The sequence below is a fragment of the Ambystoma mexicanum genome, chromosome 11 (assembly GCF_040938575.1).
Source record: "Ambystoma mexicanum isolate Mex_15411 chromosome 11, UKY_AmexF1_1, whole genome shotgun sequence".
Taxonomy (NCBI): domain Eukaryota; kingdom Metazoa; phylum Chordata; class Amphibia; order Caudata; family Ambystomatidae; genus Ambystoma; species Ambystoma mexicanum.
The window spans coordinates 928,543,035-928,557,151 of record NC_090934.1 but is presented as its reverse complement, the minus strand read 5'-3'; the positions used below and the strand labels follow the sequence as shown (position 1 = coordinate 928,557,151).

The 14,117-nt window shown below is 46.7% G+C and overlaps 1 protein-coding gene across 6 annotated transcripts in view; it reads right to left on the bottom strand.

The window, feature by feature from the left end:
* Positions 1-14,117, bottom strand: part of SLC25A22 (solute carrier family 25 member 22) — a 524,223-nt gene that overhangs the window by 208,005 nt on the left and 302,101 nt on the right. For all 6 annotated transcript variants that reach the window (XM_069624031.1, XM_069624033.1, XM_069624030.1 and 3 more), the window contains one exon: positions 960-1,050. In XM_069624031.1, the coding sequence (XP_069480132.1) occupies positions 960-1,050 (91 nt within the window). The remainder of the gene's footprint in view (positions 1-959; positions 1,051-14,117) is intronic.

Genomic DNA, 14,117 nt, shown 5'->3' with positions numbered 1-14,117 from the left:
AAGGGTTGCGGAAAATGCCTCTCTGACCCTGTTCTCAGAGGAATTTCCCTACCTAAACCAAAAATGAAGGATCTGTCTGTGTCAGAATGTACTAACATAAACTGTTCCGAGTCCAAAGTTATATTCTGACCATCACTCTAAAACCTAAGGTGAAAAGGAAAATGTCTTTAATCTTGGGTGGTTTAGAAAAGTGGTCATAAAGGAAAAATTAGAGGAGCTATTAACGAGTACTCCCAACATGTGGACGTGCAGTAAAAAATCTGAAGATGGCTACCAGGGGTGGAGCCATGGAGGACGAATGTCATTGGTTGGGGCCCTAAGACCCAAAGTGACAGAAATGGGCTACATAAGTGACAAGCAGTTTTTAAAGCTTTAGAGCAAATCTGGTTTAATATTACTGAGGATTCTCAGCCTGACAACGGGGAATATTCATTAGCATGTGAATCCATGTAAGGTCCAATGCTGGTGAACTGACAGATATGATAATGGGGAGGCATATACCAAGACATTTGAAGGCTGTCTCTGGTTTTCATGGCTATGTGCAACTGATTTGATAGGATTGATTTGCACTATAAGCACTGCGCACATGAATTTAACAGGGGCTTACTTACAGTGAGATGCCTGCACAAGAGACCAGAAAATACCACACTGAAGAAAAGAGTTCCTTACTAAGGTGATAGTGTAGGCTGTTCTGTGAAAATTATAAATGCAAAATAGAAAACCCAAGGCATAAGGTACTCTTTCACAGTCAACAGGCTGGCAAGCAATTTCTGTGATTTGTCCTTCTCATACTGTTGCACACTCACGCGCACTGCACTACGCACACTCACATATCCAGCCATAACCCAACAAATAGAAGTCCAATGAGAAGTTAGCAAAGTCACAGGACTAGCAATTCTGCCCAAACATTGCAACCAGCAGACCGGTCGGAGTCCAGCCAGCCCTTCTGGCATACTCACCCATCTGCGGAGAGGGTCTGCCGGAAGAAGTCATTGGCCGCTAGCTTGATGGCCTTCTCCGGCGTCACGAGGGTTAGGTTCACCGCAGCCCCTTGGAAAGAACAGGTAAATAAGTAAGTTACCCTAAAGAACCAAAACTGAGATGACCAATCAAAGATACTGGACAGAGGAAGCATGCAACCCAGTGCACAACCTCGAGCAAAGACCCCAGGGAAAGGTCTGGACACTGAATGGCTTCCTACTAATTTATTGGCGAATTCTTCAGCATAGGACACGCATAATCAACAATACCCGAAAAAGAATACAAATGCAGTTGAAAATCAAAATTCTTTAAATGCCCACTTCATTTCCTCCCTCCCCTTCCCACTCCTTGAAACCCCATCTTCCCCATTCAACATATAAAATCACATCCGCCAGTCCAGGTTGTCAAGCATTGTCCGGGTGAACCCCGGGGTCTGCATATTAGGGGTACCTTCGTTCCCAGACTAATGACCATGTGACGCATCGGACTGATGAAAATGGGTAAACAATGGCTCACAGGCAAAATATGCTCTTCCCTCAATCCTACTGCACACTGAAACGGCCAGAAGGTAGTTTGAGTTACTATACAAGTAACCTATATACATATTATTTTGTGTATTTATATGCAGACCTTAGCATACCTGTATGTGTTATTATGGACCCTCCATCCACACCTGCTTGTACATGCTTTAATTATAATCAAGCCATCTGCCATTTTTTTTTACACCGTTTTATTTACCTAACCTTGCAGGCTTTTCCAAGCCATAACGGCCCATGGACCAAATTATGGGCCATGAGCAGATAGAAGGGCCTTTAAGGAGCAGAGGTAAGTGCCTTTAGTGAGGTACAAGTGCCGTTACCGCCCAGGAAAGCTGCATTGCCGGGTACCATAGCTATTAGAGACTGTCATAAGGTACAGGGTTCTGAAGAAATTATTTTTTACATGAGAAACGGTCCGTACAGAGAACGCAGGGCTTTTTCCATGTATGTTGATATGTTATTTATAACACGCTTAATACCCAGAGGTTTCTACGCGCGGACCCGGGGATCGAACCTGTGGTGCTCCGTGTCGTCTTGCTTCCAAGGCGAGCACTTTGCCCTTGAGCTATCCTCCCGAGACTAACATGTTCTGCTATGTTACTATGTTTTTGTACTCTGCCGAATCATTACCGTAGTGGTTTCAAAGCACAGATTCTTGCCCACTGCTTATTGTGCCCGGGGAAACCAGACCTAAATTGGCAGGGAAAAAGAGAAAAAATGAAGGGGGGGGAAGCATAGAAGGAGGTTGTAGACGCAAGTGGGGAGTCAAGCAGGGGGACATGCTCAGTGTTGTTGTTTATGAGGCTTAATCCGTTATATATGGACTATCATCTAGACCCATGCATCGCAGAAATGTATGTGTTGGATTAATATACACATTGGGATTCCATGGAAGTTATGGAAGAATTTTCGAGATTGAGTAGTGGGTACCGGGTGCATAACTTGAGAGCATGCTTGGGTAACCCTATCAGATACGCAGGCTTCAAATGCCGGCAGTGCCCATTTATGGTACGGTTGGGAAGCTCCCGAACAGCAATTCTGGGACTATCAAGCCGAGCCCCGGAGGTGGCAAAGGCCAGACCCAGGAGGTGGCAGAGTCCAAGATCAAAACGCGAGTGAAGGTGAATATTGTTGGTGACAAAAAGCAGGGGAGACGTGAAATGCAATTATCCCTGGTCCCTCCAAGTAACGTATGAGGCAATGCCCTGATGCAGTCGATCAAATGTCAATGGGGTTTGGAAGAGGGTGTGAGGTCTCCCGGTTGCATACTGCTTATGATCCAGTGATATAAATATATAATAGCAAGAGAACAACTCTGAGGGTATCCAATAATAAACATGACCCTGCTTTACATTATGAACTGGTTTCTCAATACCCAGACGCATAGGATGCTCTTCCAGAATCAGGTGACAAAGGGGACGCTTTTTTATTTACCTTCCCACCTGGTCCTCTAAGGCATTGCAGTGTACCCATGCCCCTCTAGTGTCCCATGTAGCCGCTATGTGCCCGGTGCCTCTGGTCTTCTGATGTCGCTGTATTCGAGAAGCCCCTCTAGTTCTGTGATGCCTCTCTATATTTCTTTCCCCTTCATGCCTGCTATTTGCCATACCTCCACCTCCTCTGGCCCGCAATGTGTCTCCATACCTCTTGCCCCTGCATGCCTGCTGTCTACCATACACGGCCCCCGCAATGTCGCTATGTACCCAGCCCTCACCCCAGGTACCATTCCCATGCATGCTTCCTGCCTTAGCACATGCACGGTCTGGGTTCACCGGACCAAGTACTGCAGCTAGTCTTCAGATTCATGCTGCGCTTGGCCTGCAGGAATGTCCTTGCGTTCTCCCTCGTCATTCCCCCCTGTCACCTAGCGCTCTCAAAGTGCACTGTGCTTAAGCGCTTTGTGGATGAACTATCATATCATATCACTACGCTTACTCTCTACTATAAACCATCACACAATTAGAATACAGCTATACCCCTCGATAAAATTCGGCCTAGCTGCTCACATAGGAACACTACCCCATGAACGCCCCATCACTCTAATAAAACGCAGCTATATCCCATGACAATCCGGCATAGCTGCTCACATAAGCGTCCTACAGGCCTAACACAGCCAGAACCCAGTCTGGGTGTGCACCCACCAGACTGCACACATTCAACTGATATCCTCACCACCACACCTCATGCTAGGATGCAGCTACCGTCAGGCAATTACATCGGCTGCACACATAACTGGTGCACCCACGCACCTTACGACACTAACTCTCTCTACTGACCTGGACTGCGGTCCCCGAGGGCGTTCAACCTACCAGGGCTTTGAGGTCATAACAATGATATATAGAGCGCTATATAAATGGAAAATAATCCTAACATAACAAAACAAACTGTCCTGTACAATCTAGCTCTTTAGTCTTTTTCTATAAAATGGGCAGACGATGCCTCACCAGTGCCGTCTTGACTTGCTAGCTGTTGTGCATGTAGGGGTGAGAATCGGACAGAAAGGAAGGTCTAGATTCAGGAAGCTTGAAGTCAGTCTAATATGTAGATGGTAGCCTGGTGCTCTGACCACGCAGTAAAATTGTGGTTACTTTTTTTTAAACCTGGGATTACCTTTTAAATTATGTGGGGCAAACTATTGAATAGTAATTCGGGCTGCCAAGTCTGCAGGCTAGATGCGGCCCGGTGTAGGATAGACTGCGTGGAAGATGAATGTTGTTGGGCAAACAAAAGGGATGCACCATTATGAATCAGTGGACACATTCTAGTATATGTTTGAAGTGTGGCACTTCGAAAGAGGCAGGACACGGTTGGTATTCTGACAATATATTGTCTGTTGCTGCAAAGCTCAGGGTTTCTGTACAGGTAGCTGTCGGTGTTACATGACCTACCATAAGGCTATGACAAGCTTTGCTGCTGCCACAGGGTTTTATGCCACAGTAAGGCCACCTCACAGGGCTGAGGAGAAGGGACGGAATCTATCAGACTGCAAGCCAACAACGTGCACACCAGTGTGCCCAAAGATCAGCAATGGCTGCCTGACAGCCAGCCAGACAGAGTGGAGAGAATGGTCCTGAAGCAGAAGTAAATGTGCTCTTAAACATACTGACAGGCAAGGGAAATGGTGCTCTGGGCATTATGGAAAGCCTTTTAATTTCAACAGTTGGGAGTAGTTGTATGTCAAAAATGCAAATGTGTCCTTTTTGTGAATCTCCGAAAATTAGCACAATTTTCATTTTACATTTTTGCAAAAATATTTTTTGGGTTAATTTATAAAGTTTGTAAACTGCTCCAAGTCACTCTAGGGAGGCCTAGTTCAAGAGTATGCAACCTTTGGCTCTCTACATGTTTCGACTACAACTCCCATCAGCCCTGGCCATCATGGTGAACGGGAAAGGATCATGAGAGTTGTAGTCCAAACTATCTGAGGAGCCACAGGCTGCAGAATCCTGGCCTAGAGGAAAGGAACAGGAGAAGAAAAACAGGGTAAAAAATGATAATCAGGGAGTGACCTAAACTATTCGGGAAAATAGAAAGGGGTAATATTTGTGAACAATGGGGTGCATGATGTACCAACAAACCTGGAATGTAATATAATTGTGTTGCAAGTTAATGGTAAGTTTGAAAGTGACTTTCCCTAGCCCCTTGATTTTTTTCCCACTTTTCTTTCCTTTCCATACCAGTTATACATATGAATGATCGGTATGAACATAGAACGGGGTTGAGAAATGTGGGTTGCCGCTCTTTTTTAATGTCTGACTGGGAAGCTACCGGGATTGCATTAAAAGCTGTCAAGATGCAAATAAATCTGACCAAACCTGACTCCCACACAGACAGTTTACTGAAAACAAGATATATCCGAATTATGCAGAAGATTGGCTGGGAAATCCTCCACAACCCTTTCAAAATCAGGAACTTATGTACAAAAGGGGCATTATGGACAATGACCTATGTTGCAAATGCAAATTGGCGAGAGGCTCGTTAAGTCATTTAATATGGGCCTGTCCTAAAACAAACGACTTCTGGAAAGGTGTTCGTGAAAGACTGGGCCTGGTTTTAAGCTGCACTATTATTATGAAGGCATCGATCTTGATTCCTGGAGACGTATCTCCATTGGAGCCGGTGCCCTTTTGTAAGAAAGTATGGCTACTACGGGCTTGTATGGTGACAAAAAAAAATGATTCTGAGGGCATGGAAGTCAACGGCCTCCTTTTGTATTGATGATGGGGTGGATGAGCTGTTGACCATCCACATATGAGAAGGCCATTTGCAAGCAGTATGGAAACGCTGATAGGTTTACAGACTTTTGGGGATCATTTCTGGCAACTTATGGATGAAATGTGATCAAATGAAACTGATGCTATTTACTGAGCGCCCCCCACCCCTTTGTTCCTTTACTTCTTCTTCTCTCTCTTGCTTTCTCTACCTTTTCCTTCTTCCTTGATTTTTTCTTATATCTTTATGCGCTATTATGATGAATTTTTTTTGTATGTTTACTCTGATTATCTGTAAATCCATTTTGACTGTTTTGAATTTGAGGTTATGTACCATTTGGCCATTGTCTTGTGACTTGATCCTGATGTACAAAATAAAAAAAAAATGAAATAGACAAAATCCATGCAAGAATATATGAAAACATGTGGAAGCACACATTAGTTGGCACCAGCATTGACCCCAGACTAGGCTCATTTCTCACAGCAAGGAGAAATGTATTTTAGATAATGAATTAAAATTATTTCCAAATACCTTTGTCCTTTAAGGGCTTTCCAGACAGCCAGGGGTAGCACGTAGTGTTATATGAAGTTGGTTAAAAAAAAAAACTACAATCCAAGATGGCCACAATGAAAATTTCAGAATGTACTGCCAGAGACCCTTATCCATTTGCATAAGAGTGGCAAGAGAGAAGGGAGCGGTTTGCGGTATGCCAGCAGGAAAGTGGACATAGGGAGTGGGCAGAAGGCAGAGAAAAGCGGTGTAGGCGACAGTGGGAGAGCCGAGAGGGGGCTCGGGATGCAGAGGTAAGAAGCCAGGTGGCACGCAGAGAGGATCCGAGGGCTGGGAATGCAGGCCCTTATCAGTGGGCAATGCCCACTTTCCAAGCCCTCACGTGGATTGAGGCACGCAGCTGGGGTGCTCATTTTCCTCATTCCATATGGGAAAACAGTATGTGGAATTTGTGTAGTCTAAATGACAGCAGCTATCAAAATAATGCAGTCATTTGTGGTGGGTGTGTTCTCTCTTGGTTACATGGCTCCACTTTTGGTAACTAGTCTGCTTGCCAACTAAGAGAATTCGCAAACAAATTCACATGTGTTGGAAACTTAGAGCCCAGATAAGAAAAGTACACTCAATGAGTGCTCGGCTGGTATTAATCATGGGTAAGTTATTAAGCTATAAAAGGGGAAAACACAGTGTGGCATTGAGGGAGATCGGATGATGTACTGTGGTGGGAAATCGTGCAAAGAGAGTGGAGACAGGAAGAGTGGAGAAGAGAGTCATTGACAGATTGAAAGAGGAGAAGGAACAGCGAGAGGAAGAGGAAAAGAGGGGAAAAAGGTTGGAGGAGAAGGAAAAGGAGAGGAGGAGGAAAGAAAGGTTAGGAAAGGTTCGGAGGAGAGGGAATAAGGAGTCATAGAAAGAGGCAGAGGCTGAAAGAGATTGTTTGGTCTTGGGTCTTGCAGTGGAAAGACCTTGCTCATGCCTTGCAGATCCTGGTCTGTACTATAGCCAGTGAGACTACGAGACATCCTGCTGTGGGTGAGCACAATAGACCATGAGGCTGGAGGTGCACCTCTAGAAATCACCCTGTTGGAGTTCAGCATGTAGTAGCAAGCTGTTGCATCCAATAGCCCTTGGCCGGGGAGCCAGGCGGATGACTGTGGCCTCGCAATTAGCCTAGGATGGACGGATCGGTGGAGGAGAAAAGGCTGTTTGAGTTTACAAGTCTAGGACATAGAAAGGCTGTGTTAAAGAAGAAGTTTGTATCACATCAAGTCCATTTGGCCCATTCCATGACTGGAACTCTAAAGATGTGTGCTAGGGCGCTAACAAAACAGTTACTGTGTGGACAAACCTCCAGTGTGATACTGTGACGCCGCCTGTCTTGGGGCTTCCTTACCTGTTGCGGCGCTCCCCGTCCTGGAGGGTGTACCCGCGCTTCCGTCTTCGGGGCCCGGGGCTGTCTTGGGTTTCAGGCGCTTCCGGGTCTTCTGTGCGCATTGCTCGGCGCATGCGCGGGCGCCCGCTCTCCGCGCATGCGCAGAGTGCTCGGTTCGGGGGATCCTGCGGCCCAAGCCTCGTTGTGGGCAGACCAATGCCTGGGAGACAGCACGGCTTGCGTGGCAAGCCTCCCAGGTGTTGGTGGCCACATATAATGAGCCCCGGTCCTTATTCAAACCGCGTCTCAATGCGGTTTGGTTCGGACCGTGTCTACGCTGGTTCCTTGTTCTACTTACCGGTTTCCTGAGTCCTTCTGCCTTGCCCTGTTCCAGTGTGTTTTCCCTCCTGGTTCCCTTCTAGTTGCTTCCCCTGTTCCCTTCTCCTTCCATTCCTGGGGTTGGGGTTCCTTGTTCTTCCTGGCTCCCATTCTGGTTTTGGGGTGATTCCCCCCGCAGGCCTTTTCCCATTGGTCCTGGGTTCAACTGCTCCTTCTGGTTCTCCTTGCCTGCCTGCCTCTGTCACTTGCTGCCTGTTGCTGATACTTGGAAGAACTATTCTACCACAAGCCTTCTGGTCTTCGTCAGCATCCATCCGGATCCTATTGCCTTCTGCGAACCCAGAACTATCGACAAGGAGGCCCCCCATGTCACAGCTTGCACTGTCCCGACGCCACGCTAATCAGGGGTGAGCGAACCCGTGGCGTTGGGAGCCGGTTCACCTCCAATCCGGTTCCATTCGGGCTGGAGCTGGGCTGGTTTCCCGCGCCATCAGTTACATCTCCACGGATCATCAGACAGTCTGGCATCATCTTCGAGACCCCAAACCGGACGAACAGGTACGCAGCGCCCTCGTGACGCTAACAGATACAGCCTTGCATCTTAGTTCAGTTATGTATTGACTGTTTGCACAGCATCATATGTAAATAGATGTTACAGAGAACCAGGAGGGGGTGGTGTGAGGTTGAAGGGGAGGAAAGGGTATCAGTATGTGTAAAAGGCTGGCTACTGGAGAAACCAAGAGGTGTCTCACCTGCTAGTCCCAGGGGATCTCTCACTACGGTGGCCAGAGCACGGCCATCGCCTTTGGATCCAGACCCTGGGGTTGGACCAGTGCGGGAGGATCACCTAGCTGAGGGGTCTTCAGGGATGGGCGTGAGACAGCCTATGGTGAGACGTAGTATCCCCCCTTTCTGGCACACCTAACCCATCCTATTTTATAGGATCCCCCGCTGTCCCAACCTCCCGGCCCCTTTTACACACAAACACTAGGCCGAGGAAGAGGGCGACAGAGTAACAATGCTAATTCTTATACATCGCATTGGACATGTCCCGCTAATTGGGTCAGGAAAAGTCAGGCACCTGACTCTAAGTGCATACATCTGATACCAATTAGCTCTCCTCACACGGATAAAAGGCGGAACAAGACATACTCAGAGCAAGGTGGAACATGAGTGAGAGCAGAACCTCTGGGGCGAAGGCAAACCTATTGAAGCAGAGAAACGGACCAGGGGACGAACGCCACGGGCAGAGAATCCCAGGAGTTCCCTGCAGGAGGTTGTTGCCTCCAAATGACCATGAAAGACATGTGGAGAAGGCCAAATCCCAAACAAGAAAGCTGCATTTTGTTCCAAGGACACCAGCGACCCTCAAAAAGAGGGTGCAAGCCTTGGGTGCGTAGAGTGCGATATGAACCAAGCAGAGAACAGTGAAAGCAGAGTTGGGGAGGCGAGGCCAAGCCTGTGGTACTAACCTTGACTCACAAAGAAAGTAAAAGACAAGAAAGAAACACATACAGCCGGTGAGTTGGCAAGCAACAAGAGAGACCGGTGTGTGCTAGACAAAGATAGAAGTGTCAACATTATATCGCAAAATTGAAGGCTGCACGCGTGTGGATGGGACACGTAGAAAGGCAGACCTGCGAATGAAATGTGAAGTAACACTAACTGGAAAGTCAGCGATACTGATTAACTGGTTGGTCCAGCGAAAGGAAGTAGCAGACTGGAAAGTATCTGTGAAAGGTAGAAGGTTGTCTCGATAAAGTGAATGAACTGTAAAAGCAAGGTGATTAAAGTTAACCCCGAGAGAAGGGGAACGTGAAAAGCTGAACTTTGGTACTTAAAACAGTGACTTACCCAGACCAGAAAGCACACCCCTGTACGCTTATGCCAGAAGGAATGTAACACGCTAGGAAAAAAAGCCAAGAAATTGCTCGCAAGGATAACACGTTTTAAACGTACAAAAGGTAAAGGCGCAATCAAAGAACTCTGGTGCTCAAGAACGTTCTGCCAGAGTCTGCATGAACAACACATTATAAGGGTACACAGCATCATCAGTGACATCATTGTATATGGTCGAAACTCCCAAAGCTGGTTGGTTAGACCCTATGCAGGGGCCTGCTCTATAGGGGATGCCAGGCTAGGATTGGCTTCAGTCTTGTCTGCTGTCTGCTCTCACGTGGGGTCAGCTGGGCTCGTCACTCCAGGGCGTGAAGGTCAGGCTTTTCACATGTTGCTGTTCCAGGCTTACTTTTGTATGATAACACTACATCATTATGGCACGCACCTGGGAAACTTGGGGATTGGCACAAAGGGAGGAACACAGTCGTGCTGACCCAAACATTCTCTGCTCGGTTCATATCGCACTCTACGCACCCAAGGCTTCCACCCTCTTTTTGCACTATAATGTATTCTTCCCTGTACCTAATACTACAAAGGGTGTATTTATGGGATAAGGTGAACTGGTCGTGTTAGTTTAGATCTTTTATGGCCATTGGTTTTTATTGCTGGTGGTCGGAGGTCGCCCACTATCGTGGAATGCCGGGGTTCTTGGACTGGGTCAGTGGTGGGTGCCTTTACACCTGGTGGGCTGGGTGGGGGTTGGAGGACTGCTGTTGGCCTGACTGTGATGAACGTGCACTGCGAGGAGCCTAGTACTGTCTCATGGCCTTGCCGGGCGCATTCCTCTCTGGTATAACAAGTAATTGCAACAGTTAAGGAACAATGGGAAGGTTCTATGGGAATTAGCGGCGCAGGTTCATCTGCCCTCAGCATTTGGGCCTGTTCAGGTTTCTCCGCCGGGCCTACATTTACCGGATAGCCATGTAGGACTGACTGTCTACCATAACTATAAAATGGCGTCTCTTTATATGCACGCACTAAGTCTATGCATCGATAATTCCTGCAGTATTGTGTTTGTGCCGGGTTTCTTGGCACAGCCCTCTCCCCCCGGTACATTGCACGTCTATCTATGGGACTCGCCTCACTCTAAAGTGCCTAGGGGGTGGGAAAGGCTAATTTCCTTCCCAACACTAGCTATAGGGCAAAGTAGGAGTTTCTCCAACTTTAATAAAGGTTTTACAAGTTGTACCTTTTGTGTCAGTGTCATACTTGTGATACCATGCCTCCCTTACAGTGCGGATTAGGTTATGAAAAGAACAGCCAGGCTTATGTCAACATTATTTGTGAGCCATGATCCTCTTCCTAAAAGTAAAGTTAAATAAATAGCAAGCTGCAAAATGTGATGTGTGTGGTGCAGCATCGCTGGGGTCTCGGTCCTCAAGAAAGAAAAGTATTAGCTAAAGAATATGCTACATTCTGCTCTCAGGTTGCAGAAGGATCTGTCAATCAATTCCATGCTACAAAGACTTATCTGGATATACTGGAAGTGTATTAAACCTGGGCCAGTCAGTATAAAAATGAAAGGTTGCATTACTATGTGGTTGGGTTGTTGTTCAGGAACAACACCGGGGTAAATACCAATGTCCACCGAATTCAGAATTTTCACCAGGACTAGGGCCAACGCAGGCTACCCTTGGCGCCAGCGGTATGTCAGGTGCGAGAGCATAAGGGACGAAGGGGAAATTGGTGCTGTGGCCCTGAAATGAATAGTGCAGCCCAGGTTTTTCAATTGGTACTGTAGGGCTATGCTCGTGTCTCATCAGTAAGAATTGGGGGAGTACTGGGATTCATCTGAAGGGGTGGGTTATGGTGGGGAGAAGTCTGTAGTGTGAATGAACAGTAAGGTGTGCTTTAGTGACTTTTTAAAGTATTTTTGACCAAGATTGCAGGAGGCAGACACGTTACCATTATATGGTGGGGGCTCACATGAGCCCTACATGAGTTGTTGCCGTTGCAGCTGCATTGCAAATCTGAAGGCATTCTAGACTGTCTTTCATCAAACACAGAGGTCGAACTGGAGCCAGCTTCCTAACCTGCAACAGTAAGGCCTGAAAATCATTGCTGGAGTCCTCCTTTGCCCTGCTCTATGTCTCCAGGCTAACGTGGGACATTCTACAGCTTCATCGGCCAGCCAGAGCACTAGAATAATCCATGTGTCAGTTTAAGGACAGTGAGCCTCAAACGTAATTTAGAGGTCATTGAAAGTAACGGAAGGGCTGACAGTTTTTTCCGTCCTTGTTGTTATGTTTTGCATACCCATAAGGAGGTAATATCTCCAAGCATATGCATGGCAGCATTTCCTCATGAAAACTGATGAATTAACGCTGGTGCAATAACCTCTGGAGGTAAACCAGCCATTCCCCAAAGAAGCCCTATGAGAGCTCGGAATAGTGGGTAAACACAGCTCATTATCGGGTGGGAACTGCACAGTTCCTAGTGGTAGCAGCTGTAATTCGGTTTGGGAGAGTTAGGCCTGCTAACAACTATAAACTTGTAATGAGGGCCACTATCTCTCCCCTCCACTGTTTGTCAATCGGCCATACCATTGTGGGCACATCACGATGCTCGGGTGCATGTGCTATAGTACCCAGCTAGCCTATTGAGACATCATTTGCCTGAATCCGTTTGCTTTGCAGTGGGGCACAGTGCAAGGCGAGATGCTGTTCACCTCCGACTGTTCACTCCACGCTAGCGGCTCTGAAAACCTAAAGACACTAATCACCATAGCCAGGGTCCGCTTTTCCCGCCACTTCCAAAACATATCAATTATATGCTGACTAGAAGTCAGCTTAAATGTAAAAATATATGCATTTTGCCCTTGAACTGACAGCTGGGGGTGTGGGAGGCCGCGTCCTGGCGTCCCACACCCAATCAGCTCCAGCCCCCACCCCCCCAGAAAATTGCCCTGGCACCCACTGGCCTATGTCACCTCAGGCCTTGCACTTATACTGGCGGGTGACGCCTCCACCTAGACACTTACAGCTGCTCACTCGCTAGCTCTTGATACACCTAGCACTCCCCCGCCCCCACCCTTCCGGCATCCCTCCCCTCTTCTCTCTGCACTTGCATGTTCTGAACGCTCACAAGACCTAGTAGGTCCGCCTGTATCGCTCATTGTTCTATTTGTTCTTCATTCCCATGTCCCCTCCCTGTTGCCCTGTGGGCGCTTTGAAACACAATTTACTTGATGTAAAACGAAAACGCGCCTTACAAATGCACAATAAAATACAATTTAAAAAAAAATACCTTCCTGGCACATTGTTGAATCTGAACAATGCCCTGTCTGTACTGCAGAGAAAGAAAATGTTGCACACTTTTTATTTCTATGCGCTTACTAGGATTATTATAGGAGATGCTGCTATTGGAAAACCCATTTTGCTAAAATACAACATCAGAGACTTCACTGATGCACTAACCAGGTCCAAATCGACTGCAGATGAAATTATAGTGTTTGCTTTCTCAAAATATAGACAATCAAGCATAGCTACTCAGAAGAAGCCAACTTTCAAATTGCACGCTATAAAGCATAGAGAATTCAGTGACTGCATATCCCTTGTGATGAGATGCAAAGATGCGCAGTGATAGCATGGCTGGTCCCAACCACAAACACTACTGCACTTTATTTGATGCACAATATGACGAACACTTAAGCATTACTGTAATCAAATGATTGAGATGTTGTATTTATATATATTTTTTACCTATGTTTTATGGATTAATCGGAAATAAAAATGTTGAGCACAAGAAAGAAATATGCCTGTATTGAAAACAGTAAAAGGATACTACTACCAAATCCAGACGAGAAAGCTAGAAGCTAGTGCTCCATTCAATCACAGAACTGTGGGACTAGTGTATTTCCCCTCGAGTTGGTCTCAGTAATAAGACACTAAAACTAAGCACTATATGAACTTTCTCTAGCTGTGAACATCAGGACCAGGACCATGAGACTCTTCAGGGGGTCCCATCACCTTTTGAGCTATCTAGCTGGATTTGTCACATTCTATTAGAGCCTTTGGAAGAACTATGGACCTCATTTCGAGTTTGGCAGAGTGGCAAAAAAGTGGCGGTAAGGGAATTACCACCACTTTTACCCACTCCGCCAAATAATGAGTTTGGCCATGAAGTGGAGGATGGCGATTTACCTCCAGCAAATTGTCCACTTTACAGCCGAAAAATCTGCGAAATCTGCGGGATTACCACCAGCGGTAATTCCGCCAAAATCCCCATGAAATCCTGTGGACTAAACAATAGCGATTTACGCTGCC